A 19,588-nucleotide genomic window follows, 5' to 3' on the forward strand; every position below is an offset into this window, starting at 1 on the left:
GCATCAACATCTTTTTTTCGTAAAAGCGATCGGTCTGAATCACTTTCATCTTTTCTGTAACGTTTAATGTCGTCCTGAAAAAGCTTAATAGTCGAATTTTTAACTACAAGGGGCAAATCACTCACAAACAAACAGAACAAGATAGGACCGAGGCAACTACCCTGCAGGACACCGCTAACGACCTCAACCATCAAGAAGGTAGCCGAACCTACCCCTCCTGAAAAAGCTTAATAGTCGAATTTTTAACTACAAGGGGCAAATCACTCGCAAACAAACAGAACAAGATAGGACCGAGGCAACTACCCTGCAGGACACCGCTAACGACCTCAACCATCAAGAAGGTAGCCGAACCTACAAAAACTGACTGAAATCTATTTGTCAAATAATCTTTTATCCAAGACATAACTCGTGGTCCTAACTTATGAGCTCGGCAATTAACGATCATCAAGTCTATATATATAGATGCGACCTTTTCTGGCGTAAGAAACGCCCCGCATGTCCAATCCTGTAAAGCAAGCATAATATTATTAATTGAATCGTTTTTTTTTCTCATCAAAGAAGAAACTGTACCAGCTTACGTAAAAGCAAGCTTTTATATTAACTGGTAAAAAAAAAAAAAAAATCAATATTAAGAAGCAATATTTTTTGTTTTCTTTATGCAGGTAGATAAATCTTTATCTGAAACACTTTCAACCAGTTGTGTTCCTAGATTGGTAATTATAAATAACAAGGATTCCTGTCACTATCAGCCAACGGTCATGGCCATAGCCGTCATGTTTGTGGTATGATGAGAGGCTATGTCATATATAAATGGGATAAATGATTTATTTTTTGACATGTAGCATAATATATATGTATATAGAGTAGAGTAGCCCACTTTTGAGGTACAGGTTTTTTTCCTACCATAACAGGAATTCTGCTCTGTATATTTCTTTTTACTGTTCATCACTATGTATTAGTATACAAAATTTGTCTTTACCAGTTATTACGTAATTTAGTACATTATTTTTTTTTTTTTTAATCCTTCTTTTTCTTATTTTTCTAAATTCTTGTTGCTGTTACCCGACTATTCATTACCTTATATCGACTAAGCTATTGTTGTTATTAGCCCCAAGATTGGGCATCTCGAGGCAAATCTCTTATGTTTAACACGGCAATGTTTTTAATAAAAATATTTGAATTGTTCAAGACCCAATCATTTGAGTCCGTGAAACGGGGAAACTAAAATAGAAGGAATATTGTTAACTTTGACGCGTTAATAATTAATCATTTGTAAGTTATATGAATTAATGAGTATATTAATTTAAGTACTTATAAATTTCATATATTTATAAGATATTTTACATATTTATATTTATTTATATATTTCTATTAAAATAATAATTTATAAGTCGTTGAGTGAAAGGAAAAAAAAACTGTTAGGAATCTGACGGAGTGTTTTATTCGAAGACCGCTTAAGCATAACTGCTTATATAAGTTTCGTATGCTACATTGGTTAAGTACAATTATGTTTAGTTATAAATAAGTATGATATAGTTAAGTATTTAACTAACTGTAGTTAAAAATTTAACTAACTGTAGTTAAATGTTTTTATAGACTACCTAATTTGTGCATTGTATACCCATATGAAGTGATACGAGTAAGCTATGAACTAATTTGCGTAGTGTTAATACTTGAGTAACAAAAGCGGAAAAAAATGTCTCTAAAAAAAACTTAAGAAACTCATTTTGACTGTACTGTAAGATTATGAAAGTATTATCCATTAAAACGCTTTAAAGTCTCATTAAAAAAGGCTTAAATAAAAAGATTAAAATTCCAATTTATAATTCTGTAAAATTTTGAAAGTGTAACCACAAAAAATTGTCCTTGAACTCATAGCTCAAGGATATTGAGCTCATAGCTCAAGGATTATGTGATCAGGTCCGTTTAGCATGGATTTAGTCAAACTGGCTTCCGAATAATTTCTTCAGCATTTGATGATAAAAAGGGAGTTGTTATTTTTTTTGTATTAAAACTTATTTCTGGGTTGTTAAAAACATGCTAGGTTAAAAGTCGTTCAAGTGCATTGATGGTAAAATCTGAAAGAAGTGGTGTTAGTCGAATTGGTTTTTGAATGGCTAAATAAAAGTGCTTAATAATCTTATTGAATACCTTTTTTTTATTGAATTTACAACTTGTACAAGGCGGACAGAGAACTAGAATTTGATGTTTTTTCTTTGTCACAAGAAAGAAACAACAACATTAACAAAAATTTACCCTTCTAAGAAGAGAAACAGGAAGAAGAGATTAAATGAGAGGGAAAGGAGGCTAACTAAAAAAAGGCAACTGGAGATAGGGATTATAATCACCACAAAAGGTTTAGAGTCGTGGAGTTGGCGTTTTAGTAAACTTTTGCCGAATCGAGTCGGAGTTGAAGTCGATATATTGAACATTTATGGAGTCGGAGTTGGTTATAGCTATAAAATCTAATTGAATGAAACTTTAAAGCAGGAATGTGGAGTTGGAGTTTTAGTAAATTGTTGTTGAATGGAGTCGGGGTAAGTATATTGAAAATGTCTGGATTTGGAGTTGGAGTCGGAGTTGGTATATTAAAAATATCTGGATTCGGAGTTAAAGTCAGATTCGGTTGTAACTTATAACCGGCTTCACAGCCCTGCACAAAACACAAAATATTAGGGTAGTCCGCTACTTTAAGTTGAAAAAGCCCTTTTCTTTAAATTCTTTCAAAAATTACATTTTTTTTTTAACAAATGGTATAATAGTAATAGGTCTATAATCATTCTTATTATTAGAAACTTGCTAAGTTAAGAGTCATTCATGAGGTTTTGGCTTATGAAGTTTGGCGTGTGTTTGGGTATGAAGCTATGGGTTTGGCGAATTGGCTTATGAACGACTCATTTATGTCTCTCAATCTTTGCTTATTTATTTGATTTTAGTCTAAGATTACGGCTGAAGCAGAGAATCAGCACGGAAAGAAGAAGCGCCCTGTTCTTGGTAAAGGCTCAAGAAAACCCTGCGTACCCAAAAATACCAACAAAAGGTTTGACATTCATATCCTTTAGAAAGAATAGAAATTATAACAACCTATTTTTTTATTGAGAAATTACTATAACATACCATAAACAGTCGAACTTAATTTTGCTTCACGACTGCTTCAACGTAAGAAGGTGCTGGTTGATAGCAAAAGGTCGTGTCTGCACTTTTTCAAATTTTGAGAAAGTGCAGTTGAAAAAATAGCTTTACGTAGAGATTAACATATGGTAGATAAAAACACGAATAAAACGCCCGTTTAAAACCTCTAGTTTGGGAGACCTGTTGGTAGAATTTTGGTCCTGTTGGGTGAAATCTACTAGGTCAAAAGGTTAAACGAAAAACTGATACGGCATTTTCGCCCATCCTTCTGTTCTTAAGGTATCTACGAGAAAAGTGCAGGAAAAACGGGCTCTTTTTCCAAAGTTGCAACAATTTGTTACCAAATTTTTCTCGGGAATAGCCAAGGTTTACATTAGGGCTCGAACTTAGCGTTTCTGCCTTTTTACGCTACTTTGATCATTTAAACTGAACTTTTATTCAAAATGATTATAAACCAACTTCAGAAAGTTCGGTTACATGGTTAAAACAACAAAGCAAAGCAACTGATTAGACCTTTTCTGGTTGCTTTTCCCCTTTCTCAGTTTTTCGGTGGAGGGGTTGCAGCTTCTTTTTCTGGACATGCTGTTTGTATTTCAGTGGGAGGGCGGTCGTTGTCTTAACCGAGGCTAGCAAAAACTCACTTGGAGTATGTCACATTCAGAGGAGACATAAACCTGTAGACTGACTACATCTTTTATTTTTTCAATAGGAATAACAAATTTTGCTATCCAATGTCTTTGGGACCACAAGAAATTCAGTCACTTCTGTGGAAGAATTGTCCTTTCTTGCTTTAAGCTTAATCTCTAGAATAATGGTGATTTCAGTGACTAATTATCCAAAAAACGAAAGTTTGTAGCCGACTCTTTTAGTGTCGGATTAATCGCATGATTTTTTTTTTGGGGGGGGGGGGGGTAAATTCAGAAACAGGGAAAAATATAATGAATTATACCGAAAGCATGAAACACGATTTCAACAAAAGAATATCTGGATATATTTTTGAGGGGGGAGAGGGACTGGGCCCTAAGGCCCCTCTCTTGCGTATGTAATTTTAGCTTCAAAAACTGAGAAATAGCTATCTTTTGTGCTTAGTTTATGAAATTTTAAAGTTATTTTTTATGAAAGTTTGTTTAATTGTAGACCTGCCGGGACATATTCTTTAGCTAGTGATAGGCCTACTGAAGATTAAGTTTATGATTTTATAAAACTTCATAAAATTTTATGAAAGTTTCATAATTTTAGTTCTACCAGAAAGACTCGTTGGCTAGCGATATTGAAGATAAAATTAATGATTTTATAAGACTTATAAAAGTTTATACTTTTAGTCCCGCTATGACAGATTCTTTGGGTAGTGATACTGAAGATTCAGTTTATGATTTTATGAAAGTTTCATAATTTTAGTTCTACCGGGTAAGACTCTCGGGCTAGTGACACTGAAAGGGGGTTCATGATTTTACAAAACTTCATAAAATTTTATAAGTTTCATAATTTTAGCCCTGCCAGGAAAGATTATTTTGCCAGTGACACTGAGCTGAAATTTATGATTTTACAAAACTATAAAATTTTATAAGAGTTTAATAAGTTCCCCTTTGCCAGGAAATGCTCTTTGACTTGTGGCACTGAAAATAAAGTTTATGGTTTTATGAAACTTCATAAAATTTCATAGTTTTAGCCCTGCTGGGAGTGACTTTGGCTATTGACACTGAAGATGAAGTTTAAGTATTTGTAAAACTTCATAAAATTCTTTAAAATATGTTAATTTTAGTCCTACGGGGACAGATTCTTTGACTAGTGACACAGACGATAGAAGTTCATAAAATTTTTATAGAAGTTTCATAATTTTAGCCCTGCCGGGACAGACTCTTTGGCCAGCGATACCGAAGATGAAGTTTTTGTAGTCAAGAAACCTAAGAAGAGCAAGAAATTTCTTGATAGCTCTGTTGAATCGACTGATTGTGCTACTGATACCTCAGTGTCTGGTAGTGTAACCACCCCAAATTTGGCTGGTCCTTCTGGCTACCCCACTCCTGCAATGATAGCTCTACAATTTGCTTTAAGAAGGAAGAAAGTTGAAGTAAAAGAAAAGAAGAAGAAGAAATCCAGGTAATGAACGAAGGTTATTATATTTAAAGAATACACTTTGGTGCTCTAGTGGTGTCATGTGGGGGGAGGGCAGGGAGCATTTTTTCTCTAGGTTTTTGGCCCCCTTGGTTTTGAATAATACATTATTTTTTGTTGTATCTTCACTGAAAAATACCTTTTTTTGGCATTTCCAATGAAAAAAAAAAACACAACAAGATTGTCCCCCCCACCCACTAAATTTTGAAAAATACATACCTCCTCCTCCTAATTTTTGTCAATTGACACAACTGGGTGGTCACACTTCTCAAGTTTGGCAATCTTGGCTAAGTTTGGCTAGGGAGAAAGACAGAGAGAAATAAGCTTAATAACAAAAATAGCGCGTACGTCATCTTTTGAACAATCATCAAGGAAACCCATTAGTTGTGCAGGATGATTGTTTCCATCCTTATAATCTAATAATATATCTACTAATATATTCATACCATCTGTAAATCAAACCAAAAAACCTTCACCTATAAATCAGAAATCGCAAAACGAAAAGAATTATTAACAACTTCAAAGATGGTAACTTTCAACCCACTCTTTAACTGGCTAACTGGCCACCTTTATACCCTTCGCCAGAGAATTCCACAACTGAGAGTGGTCCTGCAAAACGCGAGAATAAAGATCATCTTTAAGTATGCCTACTCTGAGCCTCAGACACTATCCCTCAAGAATGCCTATGACCATTTGAATTCTTTGTGAAAACTTATTCCTTAGCCTTCTTATAAGACCCAACCCTCTTGCCACTTTTGTTGCTACTGCATTACAATATAGTTCCCAACTCAAATTACAATCAAGGTAAAAGTCTAGATATTTAACACGAAAAGCTTGATTTAGAAATACACCATTCAGACAAATGTTATTTTCTAAAACAGAGGAAGTATCAATTCTACTAAAAATCATAATATTCCTCTTAAAAATATTAACTGATAGACGGCTAAATCTTATAAAACTTAAGCGGTTTATTTAAGAAAAAATTCAATAAAGACAGCCATTAACAAAAGTTAAAATGACTTGTGAATAATGACCCAATTAATTGATTAAGTCACAAAATCAATGCTATAAAATAAAGAAAACAGAGAAGAAGAAGGAGAAAGAATTAAATCATAGTATTCAAAGAAGAAGAAGAAGAAGAAAACAACGAAGAAGTAGAAGAGCCTAGATAACAGAGAAAAAAATAAAACATAATAAACAAAAAGATGAAAAAGACGAAACAAAACATAAAATTCACAAGGAACCCGCTCTCGCCCTGCCTCTCGATCAAGGAGAAACTTTAGACCTGTTATTACTACTGCTACTAACAACTCACTGCAGCACCAAGCCGCCTGAGGCCAACACAGCTATGTACGCTCCTCTTCCATCCCATTCTGTTGAAAGCCTCCCTTTTTACACCCTCCCACGAAGTTCCCATTTCCCTTAAATCTTTCTTTATGACCTCCTCCCACCCCAGACGAGGACTACCTGCTTTCCGTTTAGTTCTAGACGGTTGGCCTAAAAGAACAGTCTTCGGAAATCTGTCATCCTTCATCCGCACAACGTGCCCTAGCCATCTCAACCTTTCTTTCATTTATAACCCTAGAGAGCGGTATTGAACCACTTTTTTCGTACAGCCTGTTGTTTGAATTACGGTGAGTCAGCCGGGTACCCAGAACAATCCGTAAGCAATTTCTCTGGAAAACATCTAGCAAATCTTCATCTGCTTTTCGGAGCGCCCATGCTTCAGAGCCATATTTGATCACTGTCATCACTGTAGCTTCTACTATTCTAATCTTGGTTTGCAGACTTATCTTCCTATTCTTCCAAACTTTTTTTTAACTGTGAAAAAACACTTATTCTACTTTTAACATCTTCACTGCTCCCACCATCTTTACTAATAGGTAAGTGAAGCCGCCCATCTGATCAATCTTTTCATTACCCAACGTCACTTTTTATCTTCACTTATTCCTAGCCTTACTGACTTTTTCTTCTTAACATTAATTTTTAAGCCTATTGTAGTACCCTGAACTCGCAAAACCTCTAAAAGTTCATTCATTTTGCTCACACTTTCATCAAGGGTGCCTAGATCATGGGCATAATCTAAGTACAGGAGACTTTCTCCTCCCCATTTGATTCTATGGTCTCCCTTGCCTTTCTTGTGCTCCTTAAGACAAAGTCATTCAAAATAATCCATATAAATGGGGATAGAACACAACCCTGATTAATTCCTGATTTAATACAAAACCAGCTGCTAACCTCATTTCCTACCTTAACCGCAGCAGTGATGTTTCCGTACATAGCACTAATCACTTTAATGTATTTGTCTGGTATATCATACAAGGATAAAACCTTTACTAAACCTCTTCTATCAACAGAATCGAACGCTTGCTCATAATCTGTAAAACTGAGGACCAAAGGTGTTTGACAACTCAGGTACTTCTCAATTATTAACATAAGAGTGAAAATTTGATCGACACATCCTCTACCTTTTCTATAACTGTACTGTTCTTCTCTTAAAACTTTGTTTACGGTATCTCTCTGTCTAAAAAGTATCATATTACTAAGTAATTTGCTACCTACAGAGACCAGACTAATGCCTCGATAATTACCGCACTCACTTTTATCCCCTTTCATATAAAATGGATTCATTAAGGTTTTCCTAAAATCGTTAGGTACTTCCTCTTTTTCAAAAATCATATTCATAATCTTCAGTAACTTATTTCTAACCTCAGAGCCACCATATTTATGAATTTCATTTACCACCATATTAGCACCTGGAGCCTTATTGTTTTTTAATCCTTTTAGTACTGTCGCTAATTCTTCTTCACAAAACAAATCTTCCTTCTCATCCAAGGTATCACAAACTTTTTCATTTTCCTCTATCTTTTCCTGCAACTCTACCTTGGCTTAACAAATTCTCAAAATTTTCTGCCCATCTCTCTTTAATTCTTTCCTTATCGCTAATTGTGGCCTCGTTCCTATCTTTAACTAGGCCAAGTCCAGTTTGGTTACTGACATTCAATTTATTAACGTATCAGTAAAATATTGTACAATTTTGCCGCCTAGCTGCGTCTTCCAGATCCTCAGCAATTTTATCTATGGCCTCCACTTCAAACCTCCTTAGTTCACATTTTAATGCTTTCTCCACTTTCTTTATGTTCCTTTTGTTTTCATATGATCTATCACTCAGATAATTCTTGTACAAGTCCTTTCTCCTTTCTATTAAACATAAAGTTTTTTCACTAATAGTCTTAGATGCAGTTCTAGCTTTCTTCCCTAAGACACCTTCAGCAACTTTACAAGTTATTTTTGTAAAATTATTCCAACCATCTTCCACATTATCAAATTTTAAACTTTCAAGTTTAGTATTCAACTGTACCTGGAAAGTTTCTCTCAAATTCCCACCCTGGAGTCTACCAACATCATAACTTCCCGGGAGGTAGTTACCCTTCCGAAATTTCAGCTTTTTTCCTTTTTTTTTAAGTCCCACCTCCTCTCCTCTCGGTGACCTTCAAAAATTCTTTAAAATTATCTCATAATTTATCTAATGTCACCTACTCTTTTCTTAATAAAAACAACTTCTTCAAAAAATTCAATTTATTCAAATTTTATATAAAAATTGAGGATTCCAAAATATACCAGGGTAAAAAAATTGAGGTATACTACGTTTCAATTTTCTTATACCTTTTAGGTTCATCCGAATCTCAGGGTGCCAGTCCCCCTTAGGGCACCCCTTCCATCGTGACCTTAAATTACAATTTTCAAATCCATTTTCATCAACCTCTATTTCCCCCAATATATAATTGACTTTTACCCCCGTCTCCCAAAATAAGAATATAAAAAACAAAAAAACAAAAAATAAAAATGAAATAAAAAATAAATAACAAAAAAGTAAGAAAGAAATGAAATGCTTCACCTTTAAAGATAAATAGCAATAGGTAGAATCTTTCATTATCTTCCTACTTCATTTCCTTTACCCTTATTACTCATCTTTCATTTCCCCTTTGGCTGCTCAATCCTCATTAAAACATTATCATTACCCTACTTTCAATACTTCCCAAATCTCTTTAAAACTTTATCTTTATCCTACTTTTAATACTTCTTTCTTTATCAATTTTTTATTCCATTTTTAAATAACAACATTTCAAATTCTAATTATAAATTCTAACAAAACTCTTTCTTCTTTTTTTTTACTCTCTTCTAAAAAAAAAAAAAACAAAAAAAAAACCCTCACTTTTACCATTACCTTCAATTTTCTCCTTTATGTTTGCCTTTCCTTATATTTACTAGCCTATCCCACTGAATTCTTACCTTTTTTCATTACCTCTGTTGTGTTTGTATCTTTCATTTTCGCTTCCCAAACATCGTAGCTGAATTGTGTGAAAATGTATGCCAAATCTTTGTGTTTTTTCGTTTGATTGGTTTCCGTGCATGATTTTAATTCTACAACCTTTTCTGCGGTGACCAGTTCCTCATTTTCTTGTATTTCACTACCTAACAGTTGTTTCAATTCTTCTAATTCTGTTTTTACACTTGTGCACTGAAGAATTAATGTTCAAGTGTTTCAATTTGATTTCCACACCTTCCGCACATTCCAGTTGACTTGGTGGGGTCTATCCTATGTTTTTCTCTTCAGTTGGCAGGATTCTTTGAACTTGGAAAAACGCAGGCTCTTTAACCTTCGGTGGTAAGAAACTAGAGTGTATCAGGTCGAACATTTTCTTCAGTTTTTCATCGTCAAGATCACTTGTCTCTAGAATTTTCGCTGGAGGTAGGTTTTCCTGTGAAATGAACCATTGTTTTATATCAGTTTTATTGATTTTTTTGCTATCAGGGTCTGCGATGCTTTTTTCCAGTAATTCTTTGACAGTTCCGAAATTTTTTTGTACCGAATTAGGGCAGTCACTCCTTTCATTTCTCACCCATGCGTTATACCAATTTTTCATAGGGGTTGTTTCTTCAAAATGGATTTCTTCGATAATTGTTTTCGAGTGAAGTTCTTTTATCTTGGCTTCTGTGTTAATTATTTGTAGGCCTCATTGGCTTTTCATTAGAAACGTATCTGTAAGTTTAAGCTTTGGAGGGGGTTTTCCGTATCAGACGAACTGATATATCATTGATTTTATTTTCTTCTGGATGCCTTTTGTGGGGTTTGTTACTGAAGCGAAATACCATATCACTGGACAACAGTAAATATTAAAGTACTGAGTTTTTTGAAATACTGTGAAAGCTCTTCCATATCCGTAAACCAATGCCGACTGAAACTTCTGCAATGTTTTAGCCCAGTTTACTTTTTCCGTCTCTTTCCATTTTTTTCTCCATTGGATACCTAAAACCTTTATTTCATCTTTTCTTTCTATCCCGCCAATAAACTGAGGTTCTTCTTCCCTTAAATACAGGAATTCGTATTTTTCTTTGTTTAATTCTAGTTTGAACAAATCGCAGTACTTAGTTATACAATGCAGAGCTCGTAAATAATCCATGTCTGTTTCCGTGAAAGTCGTCGACAAATCCTTCTATCTTTTGTTAGGTTCCTCCTACCTCTATTCCTTGTATCTCTTGCTCCAAATATCGCAACAAAGGGTCAATATATATTTCGAACAATAAAGAGCTTAATGGGCATCCCTGTCTCACTCTCTCTCTCCTTCAAAGCTATCGCTTTCCATATTACCTATCACAATTGTCTGTTCTACTTTCTCCAAGGTGTTTTTCATCCATTCGATAAACTCATTACAGAAAGCGTATGCCCCTAGTATAATAAGTGGGATTTTCTTCTTATTTTGTCAAATGCTTTTCGGATGTCAAAGCTTGTGATTCTGTATTTCCCTTTTCCTTCTTTTTTTTCCATCGTGTGTATTACGTTTCGTGTGGCTCTTAGAGCATCAGTTGTTTTCCGTCCATCTAATCCTCCTTTTTGTCGCTTACTTAACAACTTAGCAAGTACCTTGTTTAGTCGGTTTGCAAGAACTTTGATGAGAATCCGATAGTCTCAGTTTGTTAAATTTACAGGTCTCGAGTTCTTCAGTTCTTCAAGATTTCCTGACTTTGGTAGGAGCTTCATTGATCAATGCATCTAATTTTTTCTTCGGGGTTATTTATCATCTCGTTGAACATTTCAGACAGAATGGGGGCTATTTCATTTGCATGATGCTTATAAAATTCGTAAGGTATGCCGTCTCTGCCCGGTGATTTGTTATTTGTCGTTTCCGGTTTTTATTTCTTCTGCAGTGATTTCGCTTATTAGCATTTCAGGTTGTTCATCGTTTACTTTTGTTAATGCCGAAATTTCAGCTTTAAATCAACCCTTGACACTACTAGATGGTGATCTTTACTTTTAACATCAATAACAACACTTTTATATACCCCTGTACCTTGTATTGATCCTGCCAGTTTTCGGTTTACTATAACATAATCAATAAGGTTTTCTGTCTTACCATCACGTGAATAGCATGTTAAATTATGAGCCATTTTATGACCAAACACCTTTTTGGTTATAACTAGATTGTTATACCTACAAAATTGCAAAAGTCTGTATCTATTACTGTTTTCTTTTCCTACACCAAGTTTACCTAGGCTAGGATACCATCTATCTCAATTTCTACCGACCTGGGCGTTAAAATGTCCCAGTAATTAAACGTTATAAATAAGTATTTAAGACATGTAATTAAACGAAGAAACTGATCCAGTGCCCCTAATGCTTCACGGGTGACTCATGTGACAAGACACATGGACGAACCTCACTGTAGTCCTTGTATTATACTAGCTTATCCCCGTTCGTTGTGTGAAAATAATGATAATCAGAATTTATAGAAAATATACCAACGAAACAGGCTGGTGCAAGATCATTCAAACATACATACTATTGTTTATAACTGGTATTCCTTTAACTGACCAATATTTAAAATTTTTAGATGAGAATTGTAAGTAGGATCAGTAAAATCTGCACATTCCCTCAAAAATGAACTGTTTTAATCTGGGAAATTGGGGTTTATTCATTATAAATATTCGATGGTATTATATTGATACTTTGAGGAATCGGTTGAAATTTTAAGGTTTTTGCTTCATTGTTGATATTCACGAATAATATAACAAAAAATGTTTTTCTTCTCTTGAAAAGGGAATAGTTTTGACACACGACGGACGCTATTTGAGTCTTTAGTATGGACCAATTGATCATATGGACCAATTTGTATTTATAGACCAACCCCTTGATCCATAGAACTTGGTCCGTTGTGACAAAAACTCGTATGGTATAGACTAAACCGCTTTTTTTATTTCCTTGTATTTTAGTTGCAGAGCACGCTAAAACTTTCTAAACTTGTAATTTCTTGACATGCTCCCTAAAAATAACAGCTACTAGTAGCGAAAAATTTTTTTTAGTATTTTCCATAATGCCGAAAATCTAGGAAGCCAGGGCGAATACGAGGGAAACTTTCTGTGAGGGAAACCCATGGAAAAGAAAGCTCTAGAAAGTCAGATATATTTTCTAGTTCAAGCTAGTGCGGCACTTTTTCCCACTCAAAAACTGTTCAATATCTTTGTAACTTTTGTTTACAGAATTTGTTTTTGATAAGTCTCATTTCTTCCATCTATTTTTGGCTGATCCTTTTTCATCAATTTGTCTTGAGAATGCTGACAATTGTTCATGAAAATATCGAAAAATGGCAGATAGTATTGTCGCTTCTAAATGCTCAATAATATTTTTTTTTCTTTTTAAATATTTAAGATCCTACAGTTTGTTTACCCTCTAATACATAAAACATTATAAAACATAATAAAACATTAATCTACATTCTTTTCACATTTAACCTCTAAATGGACCTTAAAAATTCAACCTAGTGTATATTCTTATGGTTGTTCATTATGGTCTTATATCTCATTGTGGTCACATTCTTGTGGTCTTATTGCAATCAAGAATGCATACCGAACTACCGAACTGGTTGTGATCAAGAACAATCTGCTTAGTAATTGAAAAATCAAGTCCAGAAAAGTTGGGTCTAAGTTGTTGTCATTTTTGTTTTGATATTTTCATGATGTTTTCCTTCCATCTTTTCCATTTGAAATGGTCCTTTTTAATTATTGTACCAGGACTAGGAATGGAGTTACAGTCAATTAGAAGCTGACCTTCACTTTAAATGCTTGGGGTATAACTGTTTTTTTTTTTTTTTTTTTTTTTATATATATATTTTATTTTACAAATTGAACTCTTATTGAACTTGTAATGTATATTATCTCGAACACTACCGTATCTCAAACAGTAGCCTATACGAAAAATGTGGTTCAATCCCGCTTCCAAGGGCTATAATAAGAGAAAGGTTGAGATGGCTAGGGCGCGTTCGGCGGATGAAGGATGACAGATTGCCAAATATTATCCTTTTTGACCAACCGCCTAGGGCTAGACGAAAAGCAAGTCGTCTGCGGTTGGGGTGAAAGGAAGTCGTAAGGAAAGATTTAAGGGAAATGGGAACCTCCTGGGAGGGTGTAGAGAGGGATGTCGTAAGGAAAGATTTAAGGGAAATGGGAACTTCCTGGGAGGATGTAAAGAGGAAGGCATTGAATAGGTTAGGATGGAGAAGGATGGTGTGTGGCTCTGTTGACCCCAGGTGGCTTGGTGCTGTGGTGAGTTGTTAGTGTTATTAGTATACCCTATAAGAAATGACAGATTTATGAAAGAAGTCTGAAAAACAATTTAAAGAGTTGACGGGATTTTTAAATTTAGAAACTGTTCAAAGATGTCTGTTTTTATTTTGTCTTTATTTTCAAGATTTTGATGCTCTTTTTTTCCGAATTTTGCTTTGAAAATTGAAACCAAAATTGGTTTGATACCAAAATTTCAAATTAGAATTTTAGTTGTATTTTTCAAGGACGTATTGTATTTTTCAACTGATTCGGTATGAAATTTTACTTTAAAACTTCCTAGCAACTTTGATAGAAGTGTGGTAAGGCGATTTTGCATCAGGCTACTGTTTGAGGATTAAGTTAATTTTATTTCAGTCTCAAATGCCTGCTCGTTAAGTTTTTACTATGCGCACCGATTTACAAGCAGTTTACCTATACATTGACTTTTGTATAACATATAAGATCATACTGAGCAATTTTTTGGAGGCTGTGAATAAAATATACCATTTAGCCTTAACAAATATTTTGGGCATATGACTAATAACCCTCTTCAGTAAGAACGCACATAAACAAATTCTTGATGCGTTTTGAAAATAAAATTTTACCCTTCCCCCTTCCGAACAAAAATCTTAGATGCAGCCTTGGTCTTCAGTGAAATATAATGTAAAATCGAATAAATCAAAGACTCGTCGACATAATTTTCTTTTAAAATTGAAGTTATTTCTTTTTATTGAACTATTTTAAAATTATTTATTTACTTCTGATTATAATTTTTCAGTCCAAGTTCAAGTGAAACGTCTGGTGCTGATGGAAGTGAAGTTTTAACCCCTGCAATGCTTGAAGTTATCGAAATACGAAATCGAAGAGCCAAAACCGCAAAGAAGGGGTGTAAAAGTGACAATCTGTCTAAATTCGACAAATCAGAAATTCTAGATACTATAACCAAGAATCGATCCAAAGGACCCCCTCGAAGACCACCATCTCAAATTAAGAGAAAGGTTTTGGGATCGAAGCTAAGTAAGTATGAGGTATTTAACAGAAATGGATAAGTAATGGCTGGAACAACTCAGACGGTCTTATATTACATTTATAAAATTATGATTTCAAACTTGCAAGCGCGAAGGAGAGGAACTCTCTTCTCCCCAAAGATTACTTGGGAGAAGCACTCTCCCCTCTTAGGAAAATAAAAAACAGTGACATAAAGAACGCTTTGAGCTCCAGACTTTGAACCTATATGAGATTGATAGTGAGTTTGTGTCGAGGGTGGGGGGCATTGATTATAAAGAATAGATCTCGCCTTAAACATCAAATGATGGAACAGTGTGTACTCTGACATTTCAGGAACACTGGGGCTAATACCTAGAGTACATTTTTATAAACTGAAAACACTGCTGATTTATCTTATATAGTTTATGATGTTTAATCTTATTTTCGAAGCACTTACAGCTTTATTGTTTTTTTTTCTAGAATATTCCTTTCTCACTTTTAATAATTGTAGTGAAGTGTATATTTTAGTGGCTAATATCTTTTAGCTGTCTCAAAAAAAGGAAGTTACTAATCATGAACGATATTAAAAGAAAAATAGTGTTAGTCAAAATATATGAAACCATACACGCAATGTACATATATAATCCATCACTATTTTCAATATCATAAGCAGATATACGTCCATTTTCCTGTACTAGCTAAAGAACGGCTTACTGTCGATCTAAGTTTTTACCCAATGGCTGATTTGGTTTGATCCACATGAGTGTATTGGTTGCATATACCCATGTCTTGGAGAATTCAAAATACAAGCCAAGTTCATTCGTCTCAACTTTTTTTCTTTTTTTTTGTAATACATATATACAATATTTATGTGCAAACGATCGTGAATTATTTCATACAACAAGTAAAACTTAAAACAAACAATATTTACCACAGAAACAAATAAACGTATTCCCAATAATTCATAGAAGGTTAGGGACAGAAAGTGTTGTTCCAAATCATTCATGTGGTTTAAAGATTACCAGATAAAGTAAATGGTATTTGTTAGTACTGATGTTTTACGAAGCTAAAACTTTTTGTATATAAGCTTCAAAACTTATTTATTGAGCTTGTCGCTTAATAAGTTCTTGCATGTTACTTCTAATTAATTAATAGAATAAATGAATTATTTTTCGTTTTTCAAAGAAAGAAAATAGAGTTGAGCGAATTGTGTGAAATGAATAGAGGAATGAGGAAATGAATAGAGACTAGGAACGTGAAAGGGCGTACAGGAATCTAATTCAGGAGTTTTTCCTTTGTTCGCTTTTCGTGGAGATTCACTTTGGTATGCTATTGAAATGAAACGTCGAAATTAAAAAAAAAGTTTGAATTTCATGAACTTGTCAATCTTAAAAATATGTGGAAGAAATATTTCCTGGTTTAGGCTTATAATCATCCAACAAATTTGAAGGGTTTATTTTTATATACAGTGACTTAATAATAAACTTACAGCTCTGCATAATTTTAACAATTTGAACAATAAGCCAGCAGATGGATTTAGTTTCTTTTTTAAGAAATGGCAGAAGAAGGCTTGCAGCAGCTAACATAATTATTTGGACTAATAAAAACCCATCTGGCTAAAAAGATTTCAGACGAGAGTGTTATTTAAGAAAATTATGTAAGAATTTATGTAAATTAACTATGTAACACATTACTAAATATTAATAAATTAAAAGTTTGTTATTTAATTCTTATTAAATCAATGAATTACATAAAATAATTTCGTAAAAAAATCAGTTATGTAAATTATGTATTCTAGAATCATGTAAGAAAGTTAAGTTATATAAGAAAGTCCCAAAGAGGAGAGAGTCTTTCAAGTTTAGTTCCACTCTAACGAGCAAAAAAAAAAAAGTTTTTTAAAAATTACAAAATGGAGGACTTCTTCTCAGAAGCTGTTGAATTCTTCACCGAGGAGAATAGAAGAATTTAGTTAACCTATAAATGATTAGCAAGTCTACTAACAAATCATTGCAGCATCAAGTCGTATGAGGCAAACGCAGCTGTGTACGGTGCTCCTCTGCAAACTTGTCTCTCAACCCCCCTCTTATTAAGTTCCAATTCACTTTAAATGCCTTCTTTTGATCTCTTCCCATCGCCTTCAGGGATGACCTTCTATTCATTTGACCCAAGATGGATCACAGAAGAGCATAATCTTTGACACTTATTTAGTACTTAGGTCCTCCTGAGCCATCTGGGGCGCATAGGGCATTGACGAAGCCTCGGTAAACGTTACGTATTGGCGCTGCGGCAAGTACATCCTCCCACTGGGTTTGTAGTGATGTGTGAGCACTGCGTAGATCACGATCGTGCGTGCGTAATCTTTGACGACAAGGATAATATTTATAGTCGATATGTTTTTTTTTTTTTTATTTCAGGTCCAGTATTCAAATCTAAGAAGTCGCCACTGCCCAAGGCATCCAGGACAGGCGTCATCGCAACTCAAACGTCACCCGGAATTTTCGCCACGCCCCCTCTCCCAATGACTCGAAAACGACAAATGATTTCTTCAAACACAACGACGGAGTATTCGCCAGACATTTTTTAAATCCTTTCTTAATCTTAACTAGTGCTGATATTAAGTTTTTTAAGCATTACTCAATTGTCTCGTACTAAATTAGCTAGAAGATATCAAATAAATGTAGATTATAAGTCCTTACTTTAACTTCAGCCATAATTTGTAGAAGGATGTCATCTCGGGCTAATACCTGTTGGGAAAAAATTCAATGCTATTTAATGCCTTTGTGTACGAAAATTATACTGCATAAGAAAAGAAGAAACACGGAAGGAGAAGTACAATTTCGCCAAAATAATAATAATACTAATAATGTGTTTTAAAGCTTTTAAGTCATGCTAAAAAAAAAAAAGTTTCATATAACGCTGAAACAGACAGAAAAACATGTACAAAGTCGATAAATTCAAATTTACTACTGTATATAATCAGAATATAGTATGGCTATGAGTTTTTTCAATATTGTGGATGCGAAGGCAGATAAATTACTGAAAATTCTGAATATAATTTTTCAAAAAGGGCAAGTATCGATTGCGATTTTAGCAACATTTTTATTAAACTTTTTATAAGAAAGGTGATGAGAACGACTGTCGCAATTATACAGCCAGGAGCTTAGCTTCTATAGGAAATCATTCACTTAGTATGATGATACTTTTTAGCAGGGCTATGGAGTTGGAGTTTTAGTTAATTTTTGCTGAATGGAGTCAGAGTTAATCGGTTATCACTTATGAAATCTAGTTAAATGAAGCTTTAAAACAGGGCTGTGGAGTCGGAGCATTAGTAAATTTTTGCTGAATGGTGTTAGAGTCGGTATATTGAAAATGTCTGGAGTTGGATATAACTTATAACCGACTCCAAAGCTCTGCTTTTGAAACTTTTAGGAGATACCGACTCCACATCCATGCTTTTGAAACTTTTAGGAGAGGGGATGCGTCGACCAAATATTCACTCTTAAATTAATAATTGAGAAGCGCCTGAGTCATCAGACCCCTTTAGTCCTCAGTTTTACGCATTATGAACAGGCGTTTGATTCTGCTGGTAAAAGAGCTTTAGTAAAGGTAATATCCTTGTAGGGTATACCGGATAAAAACATTGAAGTGATTGGCTATGTACAAAAAGTGTTATGCTAATATATATATATATATATATATATATATATATATATATATATATATATATATATATATATATATATATATATATATATATATATATATATATATATATATATATATATATATATATATATATATATATATATATATATATATATATATATATATAAAATTACTGCTCCGTGATCCAACACAGCCTAGATGCACAATTCGATTAACTCTCATGAACTCACAAAAGCAGATGAAGGCACAAGTACTATCGCCATTTATAGTAGTAATAATAGTAATTTATTAACACACACAAGGACAATACATTTTACTCACTACCGACCCAAGAACCTGGGGTCAGGTTGTCCTAAGGGTAGGCATATATCAAAATTTCATATTCACAACAGAAATATACAACCTAGGCCTAAAAAAATAAAATAAAAGAAAAATCATTCCCCTTCGCACGCAGTTCCTACCACCAATCACAAAATCACCATACTTGTCCTCCAGGTACATAAAAAATAAAATTAAAAAAAAAATTAAAAAAAAAAAAAAAAAAAAAAAAAAAAAAAAAAAAAAAAAAAAAAATTAAAAATCATATGGATATATGGATTATTTTGTCAGACTTTGTCCCAAAGAGCACTGCAAAGGCTATGGGAGGGCCTGGAATCAATTGGGAAGGTAATAATTCTTCAAGATTTTGATCATTAAGATGGTCTGAGTGTCCTAGCTAAAAATGTTAAGAAAATGAATGCATTTTTGTAGGTTTTGAGAGTTTAGGGTGCAAGGATTGGTCTGAAAATCAATGTTTAGAAGATTAAGTCGTTTTAGAGTAGGAATATATGAAAGTTGAGATTTGTTTTAAGGTAACGAGAAGATATATCAACTGGATAGCTTCACTTACCTGGGTAGTATTATTAGTAAAGATGGTAGATGCAGTGAAGATGTTACAAGCAAAATAGCCAAGAGCCCTGGGTGTTTTTTTTACTGTTGATAAAAGTTTGGAAGGATAGGATGATAATTGTGTGAACAAAGACTAGAATATTGAAAGCTATAATGACAACAGTGGTCAAGGTTGGTCCTGAATCTTGGGCGTTTCGGA

General features: G+C 33.9%; 1 protein-coding gene across 1 annotated transcript in view; it reads left to right on the forward strand.

The window, feature by feature from the left end:
* Positions 1-17,641, forward strand: part of LOC148953882 (serine/threonine-protein kinase VRK1-like) — a 110,653-nt gene extending 93,012 nt beyond the window's left edge. Inside the window, exons 9-12 of the mRNA XM_089086846.1 lie at positions 2,937-3,040; positions 4,975-5,232; positions 14,627-14,865; positions 17,250-17,641. Coding sequence (XP_088942972.1) covers positions 2,937-3,040; positions 4,975-5,232; positions 14,627-14,865; positions 17,250-17,419 — 771 coding nt within the window. The 3' untranslated portion in view covers positions 17,420-17,641. The remainder of the gene's footprint in view (positions 1-2,936; positions 3,041-4,974; positions 5,233-14,626; positions 14,866-17,249) is intronic.
* The last annotated feature ends 1,947 nt before the right edge of the window (positions 17,642-19,588 follow it).

The sequence above is a fragment of the Artemia sp. Qi Xiang Cuo genome, chromosome 3 (genome assembly GCF_049724085.1).
Source record: "Artemia sp. Qi Xiang Cuo chromosome 3, ASM4972408v1, whole genome shotgun sequence".
Taxonomy (NCBI): domain Eukaryota; kingdom Metazoa; phylum Arthropoda; class Branchiopoda; order Anostraca; family Artemiidae; genus Artemia; species Artemia sp. Qi Xiang Cuo.